Source organism: Psittacula echo (assembly GCF_963264785.1).
Source record: "Psittacula echo genome assembly, chromosome: 6".
Taxonomy (NCBI): domain Eukaryota; kingdom Metazoa; phylum Chordata; class Aves; order Psittaciformes; family Psittacidae; genus Psittacula; species Psittacula echo.
The window spans coordinates 74,386,984-74,410,146 of NC_137743.1; the positions used below are offsets into that span (position 1 = coordinate 74,386,984).

General features: G+C 40.3%; 1 protein-coding gene across 2 annotated transcripts in view; it reads left to right on the forward strand.

The window, feature by feature from the left end:
• SATB2 (SATB homeobox 2) overlaps positions 1-23,163 on the forward strand; it is a gene marked incomplete at its 3' end in the record, with an annotated part of 128,047 nt that overhangs the window by 54,356 nt on the left and 50,528 nt on the right. For both annotated transcript variants that reach the window (XM_080620594.1, XM_080620595.1), the window contains exons 4-7: positions 2,654-2,780; positions 4,812-4,935; positions 9,125-9,227; positions 21,921-22,393. In XM_080620594.1, coding sequence (XP_080476720.1) covers positions 2,654-2,780; positions 4,812-4,935; positions 9,125-9,227; positions 21,921-22,393 — 827 coding nt within the window. The remainder of the gene's footprint in view (positions 1-2,653; positions 2,781-4,811; positions 4,936-9,124; positions 9,228-21,920; positions 22,394-23,163) is intronic.

Genomic DNA, 23,163 nt, shown 5'->3' on the forward strand with positions numbered 1-23,163 from the left:
TAATGTGCTCTGGAAAAAAACTTTGCACATCATATCACGCCGGCTGAAAAAACAGCGTACATCAGCAGTGCTGCAACATGGAGTAAAGGACCCGCAGCAGGTGCTAACCTGCAGAGGCACCGAGCATTATGGTAACACCTGTGTTTGTCTAAATCCAGCCAAAACAATTTCCTCTCCAGTTGTAGGGGAGGATTAGAAAAAAGAAAGAAAATCCACCTCACTTCCAGTAGTAGCAGACATTTCCTGTAGAGCAGTTCAGGTAGGATTTCTCGTGGTGCACCTTGGCTGCGCTATGGTATTCCTCTATAAACCCTTCTTAGTTTGGAGACACCTTTGGTAACTTCATTGACCCCCCAACCACCTGTTTGTCTCTTGCCAGCATTGCCAGGCCCGAGCAGTTGCAGATGGTGTGCTCTCCGAGTGCTTTCCTTAATTGAATGAAAAATAAAGCCTCTTGTAAAATATTACCAATTTAGATGTGACTTATGGGGCACATATGATGCTTATTTTTTCAATTACATGAAAACTTGGCGTGGTTAAACATAGGAAGCCAAGTGTTCTGTGAAGCTGGTATAGATTTCTGGATTTTTTAGGTGATTTTTGCTTTAAATTATTATATAGCAGAAGGGGGTGAAGGAAGTCAGCAGCTAAACTGTGTTTTCCCAGCATGTATTACACTCAGTGGACCCTTGATGCTCATTTCATGACTAATATATGCTGTACTATATGCATTTCTTCTTGTCACCAGAGATAACATTAAGTAAACTATCCCTTTAAGAAAAACAGCTTTTCTTGGCAAGTGGAATATGACTCAAGGAGCCAGCACTGGAGACATACGGTGCTGTGAATGAGTGCTGTGTGTTACTTTACTGGATCTGAGTCCAGGCACTATTTATACTGCAGCATATTCAGCACCAGATTGTTAAATCTTAATACTGAAACAGTGCATCATTTAAATGTTTTTGTTCTGTTTATGTCCCATTTTCAAGCATTGGATATCAAGCAACACTTACTAACTTTTTGTTTCATTTGGACAAGATCTCCCCTTGCCAAACGCCTTCTAATCGCCTCTTGAAATATTAGCCCATCTGTACCAGCATGTTACAGTGAAACTTTGTTTGAGACTTTGGGGATGACCTAGATCACTTCCAGCTTCTTTCAGTATGTGGTGATAGAATACCTTGCAAAGCAGTATGTCAGTGGTAAATGCAAAGATTTAAGTTCTACAGAAAAGGAGTTGTACTGAAATTACTTTCTCTTCAACCTATGTAGGAATGGGGGAAAAATATTCCATAGCAGGTAATTCATGGGCTCATAAGCATGGTGTTCTGTTACTGTCTCTGTGCAAGAAGCTTTGTTTCAGTGTTTCAGAGGTGGTACTTATGATTGTATTTGGGAGATCAGGATGAAAAGCTTGTGCAATTTGTTTCAGTTTGATTATTTGCAGAACTGGTGAATAGCTGAGAGTAGAAAGTGAGAAGGAGAGGGCTGAAGTTTCTTGACATCACAGCGTCTTTCCAGATCCAAAGAGGTTTCTTGGAGCTTGCGTTATCACAGAAGAAGTAGTTTTCGTATGTATTAGTGTGTTAGTGTATTTGTGGCAGTAGTGTTTACAGATGGTCTTTTTGAAGATCAAAAAGTAAATTAGTAAACCGTAAAAGGCATCAGTTTAAATGGGAGACAAGAGAAAAGGTTATTGGTGTCTTGTAAGGTGGTGCTGAGAAAAGTTGTGTGAGCAGAACAGTGAGGCACTGGGAGCATAGTGGAGGAGGGAATAGAAGCAGTAGTTGGTGAGCAGAACAAGGCTGAACTGCGTTGCTCTCATGTAAGATGGCACCGTGGCTTTCTTTGTTTGGCATCTTCCTGGAAGTCATTCCTGGTATTAGTCATTGTTTTTGGTGTGGGTGGGCCCTCTGCAATTGTCTAAATAGAAATAATACCTCTGCACCAAATGGTTTACCATCCAAGTTTACAGTCTTTGTGACAAGCTCATACAGAAGAGGTGATGATCCCTGTTAAAGATTGAACAGAAGTAGAAATAGAACTTACAGCATTCTCCCCCGCCCCCAAAATGCTATTTTGGATCTGTGGTCAGCTTCTTGCAGTTGTTTTTTTTCCACAAAGAAAAGCAACTGTCTGCATAGTGCAACTTGTAGCTGGGAGTGAACTCTTCCTACTTGGTGGATTTCCAGTGCTATCCATCCACACTGGGAATAGTACCATGCTTAGATTGTAACTGTGTGCTGAAAGCCCACACATAGGAATTTTCCTCTTCAAGTCAAAACTAACGCATTTATTTACTGAAGGGTTTTGTAGACTGCAAAATTGGGACTACAAAGTATTTAAAGCTTGTTCTAACTTAGAGAACTAGGCTTTAGTGGGATGACGAAAGATGTGAAGGGAGGAAGCCTCCTGTGCTTCCTTGAAGTAATTTAAGAGCCAGAAACATGTCAGCAGCTCTCTGCTAAGCATTTAAAATCTATTCCTACTCTTCTCCATTGTTTGCTTCAGGAGTCAGTACAACACATCTTTTTGAGCAAGACTGCATTAAACCTCAAGGCAGATCTTGAATTTCATAAGCAAACAAGCTTATCAAAGCGTTTAGTAAATGGCTGGTAAAATATAAAGTATAATTTTTTTGTTTCCTTCTCAGGAATAATCAAGCTTGGGAGGTGGAATCCCCTCCCTCTCAGTTATGTGACTGATGCACCAGATGCGACAGTAGCTGACATGCTACAAGATGTCTATCATGTTGTGACATTGAAAATCCAATTACAAAGGTGGGTGTTTCTGAACATCTGTCCTTCTCTATTCTCTGAGCTGCTCTGTCGATTACAGCATTACTACAGAGATTAGCACATCCTGTCTTCATTAATTTCTGGTCTTTTGATGAAATGAAAAGAAAAATTAAGAGAAGGGTGGGTCACCTGGCAGCTTTTTGCTGCATGTTCCAACTGATTTATATGGTTTCTGAAGTAGCAATGTGGTAGTAGGGAGGGGAGGGGCAGAAACTCAAGTAAAGATATGGGGCCTTTAAAGGCAGACCTTTCCACAATTCTGAATTTAATGGGTTATTGAGGCCTTATTGCATCAAAACAACAAACTCCTTGCCTTTTTTTTAGGACTGCATTGTGAGAATCCAGGTCTTCCTCGTGGGGAGGAGGGGAGCTTTTTGGCTTTTCTTTTTTCTCCAGTGGCCTTCCCAGTGGAAAGGCAAGAAGGCGAGGAAGGGATGTGTTACTACATATTTTCCTTCCTACTAGTTCTGATTAGCAAAGCAAAAGCTCCTGATGCTTGTGTGCCCCCACCCACCCCGCCTCTTTTTCTCCCCCTTTCTGTCTATTGACCTTCAAAAGAGTCCTCAAATAGTTACTGATATCTGCGTAAGGAGTTGCGGCAGACCCCTGGCAGTGCATGGCATACTCTAAATCTGCTGGTAAGCCTGCATTGCACAGTCTGCTGTAGCTCTATGGCCAGGAAAGAGGCAAAAATAACAGGCAGCCTGGAATAATTTGCTCACAGTTCTTTGAAGCTCAACTTGAAAGAAGAGGGCTCCACTGGGATGTGTGTGTGTGTCCTCTGGTGGCAGGTACATATCCTCCAACTGTTCAGTTCCATTTGTAATTTGGAAGTAGCTAGTGCCTCACTGCCATTAGCCTCTCAAACAGCAACGTTTCTTTCCTGTTACATCTCTGATGGAGCTTGGGGTTTCCAGTTCCCTCTAACGGGCCTTGGCTTTGTATACTGTTATAATTTCTCAGCTAAACTGCATCTCTGCAGCATAGTTATAAAAGAGCATATAGAGCCTGTAGCTGCTATAAAACTGGAGTGTGGTAACTCATCTCCTCAGAAGTTCGAGCTACCAGGAGTCCATCTAGCTTATTGACACATATGTGTCACTGGAGGGAATCAGCGCAAGATCAAGGTCTCATTCTTCATCTTCAAAGTGCTCGAATGCCTAGATGACATGTAAATAAATGACAGCCCTTGTCTTTGAGATAAAGATGGTCATTGACTACTTGAACTCCTCAAGTGCAACTGAACTTTCAACTCCAAGGGCCAGGCTCTATAGGCAGAACAACCTCAGAGGTTGATTGGAGAGCACGCGTTTTAAGTCTCTTAGGCATGAATGGCAATGCCAAGCTTCTCTCAACTTTCTGATGTGCTTCTCAGGTCTGTCTCCATGTATGTAGGCACAAACTGTAAGCTTGTTAAATTAAAAGAGGCACAAGTCACAGAAAGTCAAAAGCTTCACTAGATATGCAGTTACTGCAGAACAAAAGTGAGAATGAACTACATGTGACACATCTTGGGCGTATGGCTTTATGGGTTTCTGAAAGGCTCTTGGATACTTCAGCGATGAGGGCAGTTACAAGAACCTGTATAACATGAAGTTCATTGTTCAAAGCCTCACCTCCACACAATGAGGGCCCTTACTCTTTAGGGATTTTGTTAGTGACAGGGTGGTATATACGTTTATTTTTCTATTCCAGCAGGAGTATCTTTCTCTGTCTGAAGTCTCCTTGCTCTCCGTCAGGCCCCACAGGGAATGGTTATACACATGTATAATACTGTAGTAGGATTAGCTGATATTCCTGCCATGTACTGTCATTCTTTTAGTTGAACTACACATCTTCTGGGAGTCAGGCTTGGTGGAGAGGGGAAGAAGGGAAGACAGACCTTGATTGGCTGGCTAAGCACGCATCTTCTAGGTTGAGCTCACTGGTTAAAGGTCTACAGTGCTTGTATGCAAAGAGTAAGCATCTGTGAAGGTAATGTTTCTATCTACTTCTTGCTTTCTGTTTTAACAGTTGTTCAAAGTTGGAAGACTTGCCAGCAGAGCAGTGGAACCACGCCACAGTTCGCAATGCCTTAAAGGAACTGCTCAAAGAGATGAATCAGAGCACATTAGCCAAAGAATGCCCTCTCTCGCAGGTCAGTGTATTTAACAGGTTTAGGGAAAGCCAAATTTATAAGATCTAAAGTTCATATTTGTTCATTTGTTAGATGAAGCAATTCCGTAAATACCAAGTAGGTTTCTGGTTTTCTTTAGAAAGGAGAAATTCTAATTAATATGAAAAAGATCATACCATATTTTCTTAGTGCATTTCCAGGTGGAACTTATGAATGAATTTTTTGGGTTTTATCCTACTGTTCAGAGAGATGTAAATTCTTTACTTAGACCTTTATATGAACCTTTTGCAATAGGACTACTGATCCTCAAATGCAAGATTTGAGTAGCTTCTTCTCACTAGTGGACGCCTGCTTCCCCTACTAACCCATAGGCAGCTCTCTTCAGCCTCCAACTATGATAAAAAATACGCTCTTTTAATAGTTGTGCCCCAATTTCTAGGAAACAGCAACAAAAAATATATGCATAGTTATGTTAAAAAAAAGAACAAAAACTCAGTCTCATTCTCCATGTCTGCGTTACAAATGGCAGTGGTGTCATGTCTAAGACACAGGTTCCTACAGATCTCATTAGCTCTTATTTGTTCTTTAGGTTTCATAATGAGAAATTAATACAAATTTCATGACTGAAAACTTCAGCATCCAGGCCAAGTCACTTTGCTTACAAGTGAATAATTGCCTTCTAAAAAACCTATTAGCATCATTGATTAATCTAAAAAAGTCAAAACATCAGTAATCCCTGCTTGCTAAAAATCTGTTGCTTTGCTAGCCCATATCCAACACTTTTTCTCCTGTGGTTGCTTGTCTTGCATTGCACTGTATGCTCATCCTGTTTGTGATCCAAAGCCTCCGTGAACCAAGAGAGTTCTTTCTGTGTATAAGCACCAGAGATGAGATACAGAGCAGCGTGTAGGTCTTTGCAATTGGTAGGAATCACGTTCCTCATCTTCCTTAGCCATGTGGGGGTCTGCAGAATCAACAAGAATGGAAAGGCTGTATAAGGAAAAGCCATGTAACTTGGCTTATTTATTAATGCTATTATTTATTAATTGCATTATTATTGCAATATTATTAATAAATAAAAAATATAAAATGGCAATTTATTTAATTAAAAATTATTGCAATATTATTGCAATATTGCCTTATTTATTAATGCTATTAAAGGAGTAGCAGTGACTCTACAGAGCGTAAGTGCATTGAATATGAAAGTATTTTTTCTTTCACACAGTTCAAGTGTAATTTCTTTAAATAGAATTATCTGTGGAATCTGGTCAGCTAATGATGATTGCAGCATATGGTTGTGTCTGTCCATTCTTCTTCAATATCCAGGATAACTAAACTATACATCATTTCATATGCACAAATCTTTTGTCTGGGACTTTTTCCTCCTGCTTCTATTTCAAAGCCTAGCAGATGGAAATGCTGCAGTTGGTTTACTCCTTCTATAGCCTCAGTCTGAAATACATTTACAAAATTATTGATGGCAGAACTGCAGCAGCAAAAATCCTGGCCCCAGTAGCTATTCAGTGGGCAAATCTAAAAGGAGATCCTTCTGTAGAAAACTGAGCTTGCTTACTTTGAAGCACATGTGTAAGTGACCTTGGGTTACTAAGCTCACCCTTGAACTGGGACTGCAAGAATGCAGCTGCTGTTATTATTGTTATTATTTATTATTATTACTATTGCCATAAAAAGTTTCAATCTCTTTTGTTTTGGCTCACAAAATGCAGAAAATACAATGGAAGGTTGTATAGGAGCTGTCTGTTACCATCATCTGAATATGCCTCTAATACAATTCCTTCTCCCAAATCAGTTTTAAAAAAATATCGTGCCAAATGTGAAATGTCATTACAACCCCCTTGTGGTTAATATATTATTGACAGCAGCAAATTGCAGAGTGGTCTCATAGGAGTCAGACTGCAGAGTAAATGCTGCTGTTTATTAATGCGTTCACAGTGCCTCAAGTACAGCAGTGGAGAGGGGAAGCGCAGGGAGCTTTTGCTCCCACCAGTGACGGTGCTCCGTCTCTGGTTCCCGGTGCCTGAGCTCTCCATGCAGCCCAGATGGGGATTCTGATTGCCACTAATGGGAAATGTAATCATTCACTTTGATTTAAAATTGTTCTGTTTTTTCTGCTAGGTGTATTATGTGGCTGCAGCTTAGCTACCCCTAGCATACGGCTCCTGTTCAAACACATATATCTGTGATATTTAATAGCCCTTCAGTTTCGGTAATGTTGCTTTGTTGTAGAGGTAGAGGATTTTGTGGAAGGGGGAAAAAAAGGGGAAACCCCAAATTGTTACGTAGATTGAGTTAAACAGTTTCCCTACCCTTCCTTACTGACTGAGAATTTAACCAAAGTGATACTAAAAACCCCGAAGTTGCCTCAGCTCAGCTTTGTTCAAAATCTTTCCTTAGCAGAGGCTATCTTCATGTCAGGCTTTCAGAATACTATTGCTTGTTAAAATGACTTAGAGCAAGGGAGGATTTATGGGCAGGGAATTGCTGCTGACTGCCACAATGCTAGGTTTATGTCTCAAAATATTGATTTTAATTAGAAAATTGAATCTCAGATTTAGAGATTGAAGCTGCTGCTTAGAAAGGCGCTTACTTCATAGCCTTCAGACTGTACTGCAATGCACCTTAGCAGCCTTTGGGCAGAAAAGTTCAAGTTCAAAGGCAGAAGAGCCTCTTCACTGAAAGTGAAAATACCTGTTGAGGACTGAACCAATCTGTACTACCCAGTTAACTTAAGTATCTCAGTTTTGCTCACAGTTTTTGAGTCTCCAAAACTCAAGAGTTCAGGAACAGCTGGAGTCCTGTTATACTGCAGTGAAGTGGGTAGAAGGCTGGATAAATCTGGAAGAGGGAGGGGATGTTTTTGTTTCTAAAGCATTGTTAAAATTGAGTAAGCCAATGTGTAAGCCTCGTAGCTTTCCAGAGATGGCCAAGGTCCCATTTTGTACAAGAGCCTACAGGAGCCAGTGGGCCAGAACTTGAACCTACAGTTGACAGCTTGTTTGAGCTGTGAGATCATCCTCACTCTCCTCATATCTGTGCAGAAAGGTCATACAACGTGCCAGGGCTTTTTCTGAGCTTTGTCGTAAGTGAGAAAGGAGGACATAAGGAAAATGTGATTTCTGGAGAAGATGCGTTGGCTCCCCATGCGTTAGTGGTGTTAGATTGCATTTCCTTGCTGGAAATGTACATGTGCTGGAATGATTTGACCTTGGAATAGTTCAGAGGGGGAAAAGGAAAGCAAAATGTTATTGTTAAAAAGGTGCCTCCTCTATAGAGTGGATGAAGGGAGGGAAAACAATAGAAAGGAAGAACTGCCAGTACACAGGCTGTTTCCCACCCTATGGGCAGAAGCATCATAGGTATAATTTTGTTGGGGATCAGGTGCTGCAGAACAGCTCTGCACCTCTCTGCTTCAGTTGACTTGTACTAAGAATCACTTAGAGGGAATTCATGAAGAATAGAGAGGGTTGGTGGTGAAGTGATACTTCTGTTTTGTTGTGCTTTTTGTGGTTTTTGACTGTTCTGTGTTGTAGTATGTGTAGTTCCCTTACCTCTGAATGGCACTGTTAATTTCTCTTTTGGGTGATTTTTCACACAAGGGCTAATCACACGTTTCTATAAATTATATTAAGTTAATTTATTTGCCTAACTCGTTCTGCACTGAGTAGCACGGATGTTCTCCAATTCTCGGCTGTGTGATGGTGCTGCATTCGGAAACATATCTGAGGCATCTGAAAAGCATTATTTGTTTTATGCATGCTGAAACATCTAATCTTACCTTTAGGACCTGGTAACTAAATCATGCTTGTTCTCACCCGGGTGCAGTGAGCATATTTTCCCCAGCATGGCACTGCCTATTGTTACACAACTCAAGTTTAGATGTTGTAATAACACAAGTAAAAACTAAAGTAGAACTGCCCTGCCAGCCTGAGCTGCAGGTCTCAGCCTAGCTTCATTCTAAGCTTTCTCACATTATTATGCAAACCAATAATTATTATTTTGTAATTCTAATTATGGCTGGGACCATGGAGAATAAAACCAAGTTTTTTACTTGTTAGATGCTTCTTTTAGCTTTTAAAGTCACAAATGGATGATCATGGTGCACTCACATGTCATTCACTTTTCCTGGAATAGCTCTCTAATTGTGGAAGGTATTTTAAAACACTTTTTGTCTTTCTTTTTGTACTTTCAGAGTATGATTTCATCCATTGTAAATAGCACATACTATGCCAATGTGTCAGCAACCAAGTGCCAGGAGTTTGGGAGATGGTACAAAAAGTACAAGAAGATTAAAGGTAACTTGATTTTTTATGACTTTCCAAGTCCTTGAACTTCTGCTGACAGTTTGAGAGTATTTGCCTTAAGTACAAGTGATAATAAGCTATAATAATATTAGTGAATTTGTCTACAAAGAGGGCACAGTCACAGCACATTTGAAATTAAATCTGATACTTTGTAAACAAGGCTGGTATGAAAACACAGGGCACTTAAAGCATGCTTGAAATATCCCATTTAGTTGTGCTGAAAGATCAACTGTGTTTTGAATTAAGCTAAAACGTTTTGGGGAAAAAAAATGTTCCAGTATCTCAGGATTTGAAAGTTAAACTGCTGTGTAAATTACCTTAGTTGCATTTTATTCATGAAAGCTGAAAAACATCCATCTAAGTGTGCCCTTGTTTTCTGTTTTCAATTCTGCAAAGTGTACTGACACTCCTGCCATGTTTTATCATGTGAATCTGGTTACCCATAGAGGATTTAATACCTGACTGTTAGGAGATGTTGCTCTAAATAACGAAGTGCTGCATCCACTAAAGTTAAGAGGAAAACAGCCCATTGTATATTGCTTGTATTTTTTCTACAATGAAATTGTGTTAGCTGATTAGCAGTGAATGCCTGAGGCAGTAAAATTACTGTGTCAGTTCATCCCATGCTCACTACTGAAATGTTTGATCACCTTTTAATAGTACACAAAATGATGTGACAAGCACCCCCATGTGTAGTTTGTTCTTTTATCTGTCCTTCCCTTTGGGAAGACATGTGTGTGTATACTGGACCATTTGTTTTGGTAGGTTTTTTTGTTTTAAAATACACGTGTGCTTGGAGTAGGATATTGGGGGATAGTCAAAAGCTTTTCCACAGTACCAACTGGCTTCTTTCTCCCCATATGTCCATCAGCCTTGGAGAGCAGCTTTACTCTGTGATAGGTTTTTTCATAGTTTTTCTCTCTGTTACACCACTGAAGGGAAGATTCATCATCTGAAAGAAGACATAAACTGGTTTTGTTGTTTGTGATCCTTTCAGTGGCCAGGAAAATCGTAACGGGATCCAAAACATTTTGCAGAAATAGGGTAATGTCCTGTCCTTCTTGAGAAGCCACTGTAGTTTTGGTTGCATGAGGATTAGCAGCTTCAAAGAGTCTGCCCTCTTTTTCTCTTAAACAGCTGGCATACATGAGCTGTGAAAGGTTGCTTGTTTAGTTTCCATAAGACAGACTAGAAATCTGCGTAATAATACCATGAAGAGTCTGCTGCTTGAGTTAGGAACACGTGAAACAAAATTGCATGAAATATCAGAACAAGTTCTGAGGCATCTGGTTTCCCTCTGCACATCTGCTCTGTGTGGATCATACCTGTAAGAGGCTCAGGCTTGGCCTATGCAGTGATTAGATTTTCACTAGGGGATTTAGAAAATTAGAATGCTTTATGCTAAAATTATTTGTGTCTAGAAGGAAGATTTTTCAGGTAGAAGTGGGGTAACAATGCAAATGAGGGAGTGGAGGTGTTGATTTTCACCTACTAAAACTTTTAGGCTTGAAGTAAAGATGTTAATTCAGTATCTTAGTACACGGTTACCTCCGTGCCAAAGGAACTGCATAGTTTCTTTTCTCTTTAAATTGTCATTGTGTGACTCTGAAATTTTTCTCTAAGTGGTTTCTTTGCTCTAAATGGTCTCTTAATGAAAGAATTTTATTCGAAGTGCTCTAACATATCCTCTTGGTTAAAAAACCATCAAAGGAATCAAACAACTTCAAGGTCATCACCGTTCGCTTTTACTTGCCATTCTAGGAGAATAGAGGCAGGCTTCCCTCCTTCCCCACCTTCTTTTTTTCCAAACTGGGCAAGGGTGCCAGTTGCAGAGGCACTGGAAGCCCTTAACTGTAGTGTTCCTAACCGTAGAGATGCCACTACAGGTTCTGAGTGTTTCTAGCACACTACTGTCTTCCACTTTCTTCCATTCTTAGAGCATTGAATTCTTTAAGCTCTTACTTTTTTTACTTAGTAAGTGCACAGTTAAATTGTTGAGTGCAGTAAAAGCAGAATGAAACCTCAATCAAAAGGTCAAGGATCCGAACCTGAAGAGTTTGCCAGATAACTTGGTATCTGTGCTATTCAAAGAGACACAGCCAGTCGCTGCTGTTTGGAAGTGTATGTGTGTGTGTTAGTAGGAGGAGAAAAAGGAAGGTTAAGGTATGTGTGAAGTAAACACAAGCTGCTATAAAGCAGTTCAAGTGGTGTTGATTCATCAGCCATACGAGTGGGAGAGAAAACAAAAAGTCTATGGCAGGTACAGTGGTGCATGGAGAATAAACAGCCTTACAACTTCAGGGCAGTAATCTAAACCCCCTGGAAACAGAAAGACTGGCACTTCTTTGGGTAGTTTCAATTTCTCATCATTTCTGTTTTCATCTCATTTTGTTTCTTTTCTATAGCCAGATATTCATACAGGACAGCTCAGTTAGTATGCAAAATCAGAACTTCAGTTACTTGCTTCAGTCATCACATGTTCCTTTAATAATTATTTTAAAAATGGACTTAGTTTTTCCATGAAGGTGGATTGATGATGCAGCAGTTAATATTTTTAGGTTATAATCTGAATAGGTTGGGTAAAAACTATAATTTAGAGTCTTTGGGACCAGCACCCATATCCATGTGTAACTCTAAAGCCAGTTATTAGAAAGTAAAAGCAAAAAAACAATTCACATGGGCTATGGCAAATGCAAAATTGGAAGGGGCTTCAAAATAACTTCACTGATGTTGCAAACTAGATGCAGCCTACGGTGTTAAATGTGTTTCCTATTATCTGCTAATGTCTGTTTTAATAAAACAGTGGGAACTAAATGGTTGCTTCTCAATCAAAACCATGATTTCCTAAACATAAGCTATGTGATTCTGTTACAAATTGCCACATATAGATCTCCTAGGTCAAACTTTTTTCCTTTCTCATAGAAATAAATAAACAGTAAAATAATTGTACACCCTAGAAGATCAAAGTAATTACAACTGAAGCCAGGCAAAAATAAGTTCTCTGGAAAAACGAAAAAAAAAGGGGGAAAAGCATCAGGTTGCCGAGTCTATAGTTAATGTTTAGATAAATATAAGAAAGTGAATGATCAATAATTTGATATCATCAGCAACAGATGTAAAAAGCTGTATACAAATAGAATGGTATCAGATCTCAAGTAAACATTCTCAGTGTGCATTCTATTGAACTCACCAAAAAGACAGCGAAACTATTTATGCTTGTAATTTAAAAGAAGTTTTCAGTTGGTTCAGCTCAGCATGATAATTTTGTCTCATGTCAAGACGATGCTAGAATAAAATTCTGCTTGAATTTTTCCTTCCACCCTGCCCCAGCCCCTTAAGGTTTTAAGACATTCACAGTTTACTCAGCGGCACGAGAGTTAGTATACAGACAGATTCAGGAATTGGCTGGTGTGAGGATGGAGGCTTTTTGTCTCCTCCTGGCTCTGAGCCTACCACTTGGGATACATGTGAAGACAGGAGTGAGTTTGTGACAGGATGTCCACTCTTTCCAGTCTCCTTGGGATACACATATATATTTGAAGGAGAGGTTGTATTAACACAGTTCGAATGGAAGACGTAAAGTAGTTGGGAAACAGAAAGCTGACAGTTCTTCTGTGAACATTTCTCTTCCCCTCATGGACATGTGTAATAATTTGGGGGGTAATTAAGCTATCTAGTTTGTATTGTAATTCTTTTTTTTCCAGAATATGCACTGTGGATCAATAGAGTATTACTGTGTAAAGCCTTGTTTAACTCCTGTTACTTACTTTTTAACTTCCCTTATTTTTGAAGGAATGCAAAGTGTTTGAGTACACACCTTGTGCATACATGACGGGGTGTAAGCATGTTTAAACCTACTTGAATGAAGAATCAGAGTTCCCCCTTTTTAATGAAGGTTACTTATCAAGTGATGACAACTGTGACAGCTGTGGCTTAGTGCAGCGGTTTTCAAACCATCTTTCTCCTGGCCAGCCCCATGGGGATGCTACTGGCAATTGAGAACCGCTTGTCTGTTTTCTCTAGCTGCTGAACTTGCTGAAGCTGGAAGAATCCAGGATTTGAATATTGTTTAAAAGGCCTGCTTTGGTTCTTAATTTGATTCACAAACAGATGCACAAATAAAAATAACGCTTTGTAAGTAACTGTATGTATCTGTGTACGTATGGAGAGAAGTATTTCAGAACTTTGCCATGCAACACAGTTCATTGTCAAGGGATCAAAGCTGTACCAGTTACGTACTCGTTGCCCAGTGTTTTGGGTTTGTAGCATTTTGAATATTTTTTAGCTCTTTTTCTCAATAGATATTTCACTTGCAAGTGTCATGCTTTCTATTTTTACCAGAAGGACTATCACTGTATCAGAATTCGTTCACAACTAAAACTCTTGTAACTGGTGTGAATTTTTTCTTTTTGCCTGATGACACAACTTAGCTCGGTGGGAGGATGTTAGGAAGGCAGAGGGGAGAAATAAATACATTGTGAACTTAAAATAAAAAGACATATTTTCTTTGTCTGCATATTAAGAACATTTCATCTTTGCTCCTGTCATCAGTGTCTGTCAAAATATAGCTTTCTGTGGATGTGAGTTTTAAGACTGTGGCTGTCTCAAAGTTTTTGTGGAATGATGAGGCTTTTCAGTTTAAAGGAGGAGGGCTCAGTTATTTCTATTTCAACAGATCAGGAATATAAGAAGAAGCTTCCTTAAACTGAGAATGTGTTTTGGCTGCTCTTTGGTTTTTCCAATATTACTGATTTGTTGTTTGTGTGCTGTTTTATTCTTGAAAGTATGTTTGCTTACTTCCCATAACGGGTAGACAGAGCAATCTGTTTTTCTTATAATGTGTTTTGGAGGCTGTTGTAGGTTGAAAGAGGTTAGAAGCAGGATTCAGAAGGGCTCCCAGCTTTCTTATTTCCAGGCTGAAGGAACCTGGGATTGCAGAGCGGTGATAATGCCAGTGCAAATCTGGGGAAAGTTGTCATTGTCTGCTCCAAGGAATAGTTTTTAATTGTTCCTCTGAAGCAGATGTTGCGGAAGCCTCATGAAAAGGCACACCAGATAATTCCCAAGCATTGGTTTTGACTTCTAAAAATATCCTGCTTATTGATACGTGCATGTGTATATATCTCTCTCTCTAAATAGAGGGATTTATGTATGTATAGATATACGTACATAGATCTTGTCCTTTTTCCTTTTTAACTAACAGGCAGAAATATTATGGAGGCAGAAATGTTAAGCTTTTTTAGAAGAGATCATTTTATGCCTTGTTTGGATATTAGTTGTGGCTCTGGCACTAAAACCAGTTAGGGTCATTCAGGTTAGCTGTGTGGCTCTTCACATTACTGTAATTTTTCCTTTGCTTACTTTTACACTCCTGACTGTGTACTTATTTCACTGAAAATAGGACATTCCTCACTTTCTTAAGGAAAGAAAATAACATCATTTGCAGGCAAGATTTTCAGTATCTAGATGACATACATGACCTGAAGATCGACTGTGCCTCAGAGACATCCTCTTAGTCTGTGGCCTGCTGTGCTGTTTTATGAAGGGAGTAGTTCGTCAGTTTGCACTGATCATGAAGAAAAAGTAGCATCTCTCTTTGAATCTAAGTGTAATGTTGTCAAGATTCAGCAAGAGTTATAGACCCCTTGACTGCTGTTTTCCACACCCACACTAGCATTTTGCATTTCAGCATTGTCCCTGATGTTAAATGCCAGTTTGGGGGATTTGAGTGTGTGTGTTGTTAAGAAACAATCTACCCACTGCAGTGCGTTCCAGGGGCTTTGAGTTGTGGCCCTCTTGGCTATTCCTCTCTGTAAGGAGAATTAAACACACCATTTGGTGGTTTTGTTTTGTTTTGTTTTTTTACTTAACTATTATCTGCAGAAAATACATATATGATTTTCAGCTTTTCAGAATGTCTTGCATATCTTCTGGCCCTTTTGGAGCAGTGGCTCTCACTCTTAATAACACATGTGTCACTGCAGAAGGGTACGTGCAGCTAGCTGAATGCCATCTCTTGCGCACACGTGTGGCTGGAGCTGCAGCCGTCGCTGCTTTAGGGAACATATGTCAGTGTGATAAAGGTTGGAAGCTTTTCTGTAGAGAAACTGCCTAGCCACTTGTCCTGTGTCTTGCCCTTGCCATGCAGGCACATTGGACCTGTTTTAATTAGGAGATGCTGACCAAAGCTGCTCAAATAATGTCACTCAATTTTATGGTTTTCAAATGTCTTGTGTCCCAAGTACAGAGCTTGCAACAGACCAGTTGTGTGCTGAGATTGAGATGTCTGCCTGGTCACTTTTGTATTCTTAGTACCTGGTCACTTTTGTATCCTTAGCAAAGGATGCGATTGTCTTCATTTTCTGAAAAGCAAACACTTTTTTATTTTAATCTGCAGAATCTCAAAAAATAATTTTCTCTTATACTTAAAAAAGTATTTTTGTGTGCTGCCAAACAATGACATTTTAGCTCAAAAGAAAAGGAATTCTTAGAAAGTAAGCATTAGTGGAGATTAGCTTGAAAACAGGAGGAAAACATGAAGCTTAGATACAGACATAAGCTTTGGAAGCTGCGATGTGGCTGTGATCCCATGGATTTCATAGAATACATAACTCTGACAGCAGAGTTGAGTTCTGTTTGCTTGAAGTATCTGAAGAGTTTATATGTCTGCCTTAGTGATGTTTGTGTTCTGTCTCATTCCTTTCACCACCTCTGATGTTACGAGTCAGGAAGAGATACGTACGTATCTCCTGGAGGGATTGGACAATTGACTGGGTGTTCTATGAGGTTTGCACCTCCCTCTCAAGGTGCCCACGAGAGGTTAGTGCTTAAATAACAGGACAGACTTCTGTCACAGTAGTTTGACAGGAAGGGAGGTATTTTTATATCAAATGAGAACATCCGTCCATCTAAACCAGTACTCTTGTGTTTCTGTCGGACACTTCTGAGTAATATTTCCCTGCTTCTCCTTTTCCGTTTCACCTGCCCAGTATTCATGCATTAGATCAGGTGTTGACTAAAGCACCTTCAGTGTAACATTTTTCCCTGCCAGATGGATCTGGCATGTCCTGCTTACAAATGATGTTAACGTGATTATGAAGAACTGAGTTTGCGCTTCTATGTGCACTCTTGAACCTGGATAGTAACCCCAAAATAATCTAGAAAAATAAGATCATGAGTTAGCTTCTTTTCTGACAAGCATCTTTGGAAGCAATGCAGTCCAGGGACAGCCCATGGGAAGATGATGACTTGTTATGTTTAAGCAGAACTAGTAGAAGACGTGTTAGCATCTCTGTGTCCCAAGGGATGACTTGGATCTAGCCTTCAGGACAAGGAAAGGAGAAGGTCAGCTGCACACGTAATCTGCGATGTTAGTATACTCTGCCCGGTTCACCTGAAGCTGATGCTGATCAAAGGCCCACTTTTAATGATGGTTCTTCTAATTACAAAAACAGAGATTTGTGCTTTGGTGGGAACTGAATGATTTGCAGTTGAGAACAGACAATGGCCTTTTCTGTCTGTTTTCCATTAGGCTTGGATAAGGCTGTGGATAGCCTTTGCTACCCACAGCTAGAGGCCAGACAATTTATGTTTGTGCTCTATAGCTATTTTGAGTTTCTTTGCTGTCCTGTAGGATAGAGGAAGGGAAAAGTTTTAAAAGTTACAGCTTCTTATCAAGTCAGCCTCTTCAGTCAGCCTGCTTTTTCTCCTGTCCTGGCTGCAGGAACAAATGGCCCAGGCAGAGATCAGGCAGTGAATGAAGTCAGTGAACAACTTTGAATAAATATACGAAGATTAAATGTTGAATGAAAATGAGACTCTTCAGACCAGCCCTTTGCACTGAAGTGGTTAAATGGGCTGTGATTAAAAGAAATAAGTAATTATCCTAATTATAGATGAAAAGATACAGAATTACCACTTTAAAAGCACCTCCTGTGCTCTGGAGTAGTTCTGTTACTTGCAAAGTGGTAGTTCATGACTACGTAGCATAAGCAAGAGGGCACCCTCTCCGTGTAGTGCAGCAGCCCTGTCTCTCAGAGGCAGAGAGTGGTACCGTGCTGGAGGGCGCTTTGTCTCCCAAGCACCGCTCCAAAGTTCAGGTCTTGCTCCAGTGAGTAGGATGGTGCTAAGCCAGGAGAAATTGTGGGAACCTTTGTATCTCAAGCTTAGCACAGGGCATACCAGAGTTCACAGAGTTCTCCCTGCTTGGCCGTGACCACTGCTGGTAATGGCTTTTATGTTCACCAGGTTTTAAATAATAAATAAAACAAAGAAGCAAACTGTGGAGCACTAGAGAACAGCCCTGGGTGGTGACATCCTGTCACAATTGAAGCATGGCAATTCTGCCGGCTAGTAACTTATTACAAAACATTACCAGCCTCTTTCTTCTCTGAGGCAAAGTGCCCCTTTGCCTGTGGGACTGAAAAGTTCAGGACTTGCTGGGTCATGGGTGCTAGTGGGATCTCTCTGTCTTCGCTGCAGTGCAGTGCTGGGAGATGTTAAAATGCTCTTGCTCTCCCTAATGCATCCGTTATTGTGCATAGGAATTTGGTTTCTACTGCTGTCAGTCAATTTAGTGCCACTCATAAGCCCTAAATGCCCCACAGGCTGTTTGTCAGAATGTTCTTATTAACAACTCGGTGAAAATAAAGGGTGAGGGGAAGGGAAGGTGGAGAAATAAATCTTATTTTAAATCTTCTGAGCTGGTTTTATTTCAAATGGAAAGTTGCATGCAGACCACCCCAAGCTATTGTGCTGCAGACTGTGTCAGCTGCTTGACTGCAAGGAATATTAGGGTAGAGGTTCAGAGCATCATACAGGGGAAGGGTGCACTGCATTCCTTTTGTGCTGTATCCAGGAAATTTCTAACTCAGTAAGGAGTTGAAATACATTGACACACGTGGTAAGCATTATGAGAAGAGAAAGGAACATTTGAATTTGACAATTTTCTGCTCCCATTCTGGGGATTATGTTGTTTTCTGACTGTCTTGTAGAGATGGTGGCATGTTGTAGAGGGGGGTATAGAACAACAAAGGGCAAATGCTATTCTGGCATGCTCCGAGAGCTGCTTCCTGAACTTAGCACAGTACCTATTGTCCAGACACCTTGTATGTGGGCCTAGTGTATGGCTTCAGAGGGGTGGGTGGCTCTGAAATGACAGTTGTACTCGGTTTAAAAAAGCTCTTCAAGCAAAGAGCTGCAGAATCACATACCAGGCAGCGCGACACAGGGAGAAAAGGGAACTGCTGCCATGTCTTTTGCTGTGGTCACTCCACGGAGGTGGCAACAGCCTCCTGAACCAGCTTTTGTTCAGCTAGCACAGGCAGCTCTAGCAGAGGACATGTATCAGTGGTACTTGAATGTAGACAGCACATGTCCATGGAGCCCTTTCTTTCCCAATTTAAAGTCCTGCTACTCTGTCTTCACTGCTTTGTATTCCAGTATATTCAAGTGCCAACCGGTTCATACAGGACAACAAGAGCTGTAAATGTATCCCCAGTTTGAGTGGAGCAATAGCAAAAAAGGGAAGGATAATGGGGTAGGAACATGGAAAATGGAGGATGCAAATGGAAAATCCTTTTTTGGGAAGATCTGAGGCACAACATTGGTGTCACAGCAGCTTTGTGGCTCCTGTATTCCTTTTTTCTTAGAGCATTGCCAGCAAGCTGGCCTGTCTCCCAGGGCAGTGCCAGTGTCCATCTTGGAGTTGTCTCAGGCTTGCTGCTGTCTGGCCCCACAGAGTTTTACCAATCCATAGTTACCAAAGAACAACAGGGAATCTGATACGAGCAATGTGTTAGAGAAGGAAACAGTCTCGAGGAGTTGAGTAATGCACATTTTTTCCATCCAGCGTAACTGTTAATGGTAACCTTTTATTATTGAAGTGGTTGAAGTGACTAGAATCTGGTATGTTTATTGGGAGTATATACATGGCTGTATAGCCTAATGTGATCGGAAAAGGAAACTGATAATAAGGGGAAAATACACCTATGGAAGCAAGTCAGGTGATGGCTCTGTGTAATTGTAATTCCAAGTAGCACTGCAGAGATTAACAGCCTGGCAGCCTTTTCATCCTAAACTTTATTTTTATAGGGGTTTATAACTTGGCATTAATGTCAGGAGTGGGTGGAAACTTGGCAAATGTGGTTCAGCCCAGAAAGTGAATGTTATTTATATTTATTTCTCACCAAGTTTTCAAAAACACTTGGTTACTGGTTTTGCTTTTTTTTTTTCACTTGAGTTCTAACAAGTAGTAATTTGTTGGTTTCAGTGACTTACTCTATATATGTTTCTTGAACTACAAAATAGTTCAGAACTTAGTTCAGCTCTTCTGAAACTCCTAGTGAAAGGACTCTAGATTTCTCAGGGTGTAAATGAAGACTGAAAGTAGTTCTGACTGTATTTTCTTGTAGCAGGGTGCTCCAAGTATTTCATGTACACTGAGCAACATCTTTATTCTATTTACACCAGGTTAATTCCTGATTGCCGAGTAGCTACTGCACCTTTGGAATAATTGCATTCAGTTTTGCTGGCAATTGTGTGTGTTTAACGGCATTACTTAGGTGCAGGTTTACTGCAGGGGGCTGAGGAGAAAATAGGATAGCCACATGGGCTCTGAATTGTCCATGTTGCAGGATGTGGTCTGGGGCTGTGACCAAAGCAGCTTCTCTTCCCCACTCCCCTGCCCACACATGACATCTCTATATCAACTCCATGTTCATCCCTGATATCAACACTGCTCATATGTACCATTTCACATTGATTTAATGGTTGTTCCTAGTGGCAAAGAGCTTTCTGTACCTGATTTTCAGGAAGGCCTTGGAATAGAAGTTTTCAGTATTTTCAGCAAACTGAAGTACTGCATTGTGTCACTGGCAACCTTTGTGTATAGTGGTTGTGTATTACACGTATTGCATTGCATTTCATAGTTGAAATATGCTGTACAAACAAGCACCTAGTTAAAAAATGAGCTGGGTTGAAACATTGACTTTTGTGAAAAATGGAATCAATAATTTTCTCAGAAATCTATAGCTTTTTATTTTGAAAATTTTGGAAAGCAATTATTTTATAGAAGGTTAAAGATGATGCAGGTATTTCCTGTAAAAGAATGGGAAGAGTGAGTGAAAATTTCTTACAAGAAAAGTCTGGGTACTCATTCACCTAGTTGTAAAATTCAGTACTTGTGATGTTCTGGAATGACAGCTCTAAAGATAGTAGTTGTGTGAGTTTGTGTGTATTCAGGGCATGACTCCCTTCCCTGTGAGAATTCAGCCCTCTCTGAGATTAACCCTGGAAGGTGAAAAGATCTGTCCTTCTATTTAGGAGGAAACAGAGAAAGTCATCAGTAAACTGTCATCCTGAGTATGAACTGTGGAAAGCTTCAAAGCGTTATAGAGATTAAGTTTAAAAAAAGAGTCCAAAGCCTTGTACAGTTGTTAATCATTACACAAGTTATAATAGGATTTACTTAATAAATGCTATCATACTATCTTGTTATTTGCTGAGAGCAATACAGGGATGAGGTAGTAGTCTTCTAGTTGTATGGTATGTGTCCCTGAACACTTTTATATCAGACCATTAAATAAATGACTATCCAATTGCATGTAATGAGGCTCATGGAATCTACAACCTACTGTAAAATGACTTCTGATTACTTACAATTATTGAAGTAGCACTTTTATTTATGTACTTTTTAAACTTTATTTTGTATTTTAAATACTACTTTTAGAGGAAATTTAGTTTTGTAATACGTACATTCAGTTTTTCAGTTACGTGAAAAGATACTGCGATTTTGCTGACACGAGATATTGAAAAGGGACAATATGTATCAGTATATAAAATTACAGTATATGCATTTTGTGTGCAGTGTTTTCTTTTCTGTAGCATGGTGTCACTTAGGGATCATGGGTCTTTGTTGTGCTAAACAAAGGTTTTGGAGGAGAGTGAAGTCACTTTCTTTACAGTGGGCATTCATGCAGAGATGGTTTAAGGTTTCTGGACAGCCTCACAGTGATGAGGCTTTGGGTATAGGAACTATTGCTTTACAATTTTCTCATGTGTGAATTGCATGGTTTTGTAGCATGCTTTCACACAAGCAACATGATTCTGCTCTATTGCTCCCGAGTGAATTGATGCTACCAGATAGCTTCATCCACACAGAATGCAAGGTAGAGTTTAAGTTATAATAGTTGCTGAGTTTGTAATGAGAAGCAGTTCCATGAGCTGCACAGGGAATGGTCTGGTTTCCACTGGGTTTATGTGAGTGGATACTAATTTGGGTTTCTTTCCTTCACCTAGATGCCAGTGGCTCTGAAACATTGACTCCTTATAAATATTACTCAATTTGCTGTGACATACTCGAAAGTTTGTGACATTGTAAGTGGAAATGTCCAAGCTTGTTTCTTTAGGAAATGAGGTTTGAGAAGATACCTGCTACTGATTTGATAAGGAGGTCTTCCTGAGCATTGAGTGGTGCCTGAGAAGTCCAAAAGAATGTTAATTATTGTTGTTGCTTTTACTTTGTGCTGCTTTTGCTTATGTTTCAGTGAAGCTTTTACGCAAGCGTAGATTTGCAAACTAAAGCAGGTGCTGTTTCATAGAGTCACCTGCAGTAACCCTTACCCTAACAGTCCTCTTGTAAGTGCAAACTGGAATGACGGCAAACGAATTTTTCTCTTTTAACAGTGGAAAGAGTGGAAAGAGAAAACCTTTCAGACTATTGTGTTCTTGGTCAACGTCCCATGCACTTACCAAATATCAACCAGCTGGCAACCTTGGGAAAAACTAACGAACAGTCTCCTCATGGCCAAATTCACCACAGTACTCCAATCAGAAACCAAGTGCCAACGATGCAGACAATGATAAACCCTGGGCTCCTGTCTCCTCAGCTCAGTCCACAACTGGTGAGGCAGCAGATAGCAATGGCCCATCTGATAAACCAGCAGATTGCTGTCAGCCGGCTATTGGCTCACCAGCATCCACAAGCTATCAACCAGCAGTTCTTGAATCATCCACCCATCCCTAGAGCTGTCAAACCAGAGCCATCAAATTCATCGGTGGAAGTCTCTCCAGATATATACCAGCAAGTCAGAGATGAGCTGAAGAGAGCCAGTGTGTCTCAAGCTGTCTTTGCAAGAGTAGCATTCAACCGCACACAGGTATCAATTTCTATTCTATAATCAAGAAGTGCTGAGGGGGCAAAGTTGTGTCTCTTGTGGGGCTGTGTGGTTGTTGCAGACCAAGGCAGGAGGTGTGCATACAAACAGATCAAGCTATGCTTCGTTTCTTCCCTCAGTCTCTGTTGGGATTGAACATGGCTGTTTCTTCCTGGAACAGCTGTTTGTTTTCTGTGCTGTTACCTGAGCTTTGTTCTCTAGCAACCATTCTGCTAATGTGGGTTCTTCCCTGAATTCCTCTCTGTGATTATAAACTTCCATATCTGCCCCTGCCTGATGGCCAGGAAGAGATAACAAGAAACAATGAGACTCAGAATGGCTTCTATCACTTCCTCAATTCCTTCCTGTTGTACCTAGTACCACAACTAGTGCTAGAGGCTACCGCCACGGGAGATGTGTAAGACAAGAGTGCATAGGCCTAATGACTGGCTGCTGGGAAAGATGTCTGCCCTTTGCAGCAGATCATACTTGCTTCCATACGTCTGACACGGGTTTTCTCGCTTGCCTAGTGAAATGCAGATGTTGAAGTGATTGCATGGTAGTGTCAACTTAAGCCTAACACCTGGAGTACACAGGGTGAACGTCTGTTCAAAAAGACCATTTATATTTATCCTGCTTCAATTCAAGATGTACAAAGTATGATCTATCCGTTTTGATACTCTGTAATAAGGCTAAAGAAATTTAAAGTGGCTTAATATTTAATGTTAATAAATTCTTTTGGGGGGGCAACTGTAGTTGGTTTTAGAGGTAAG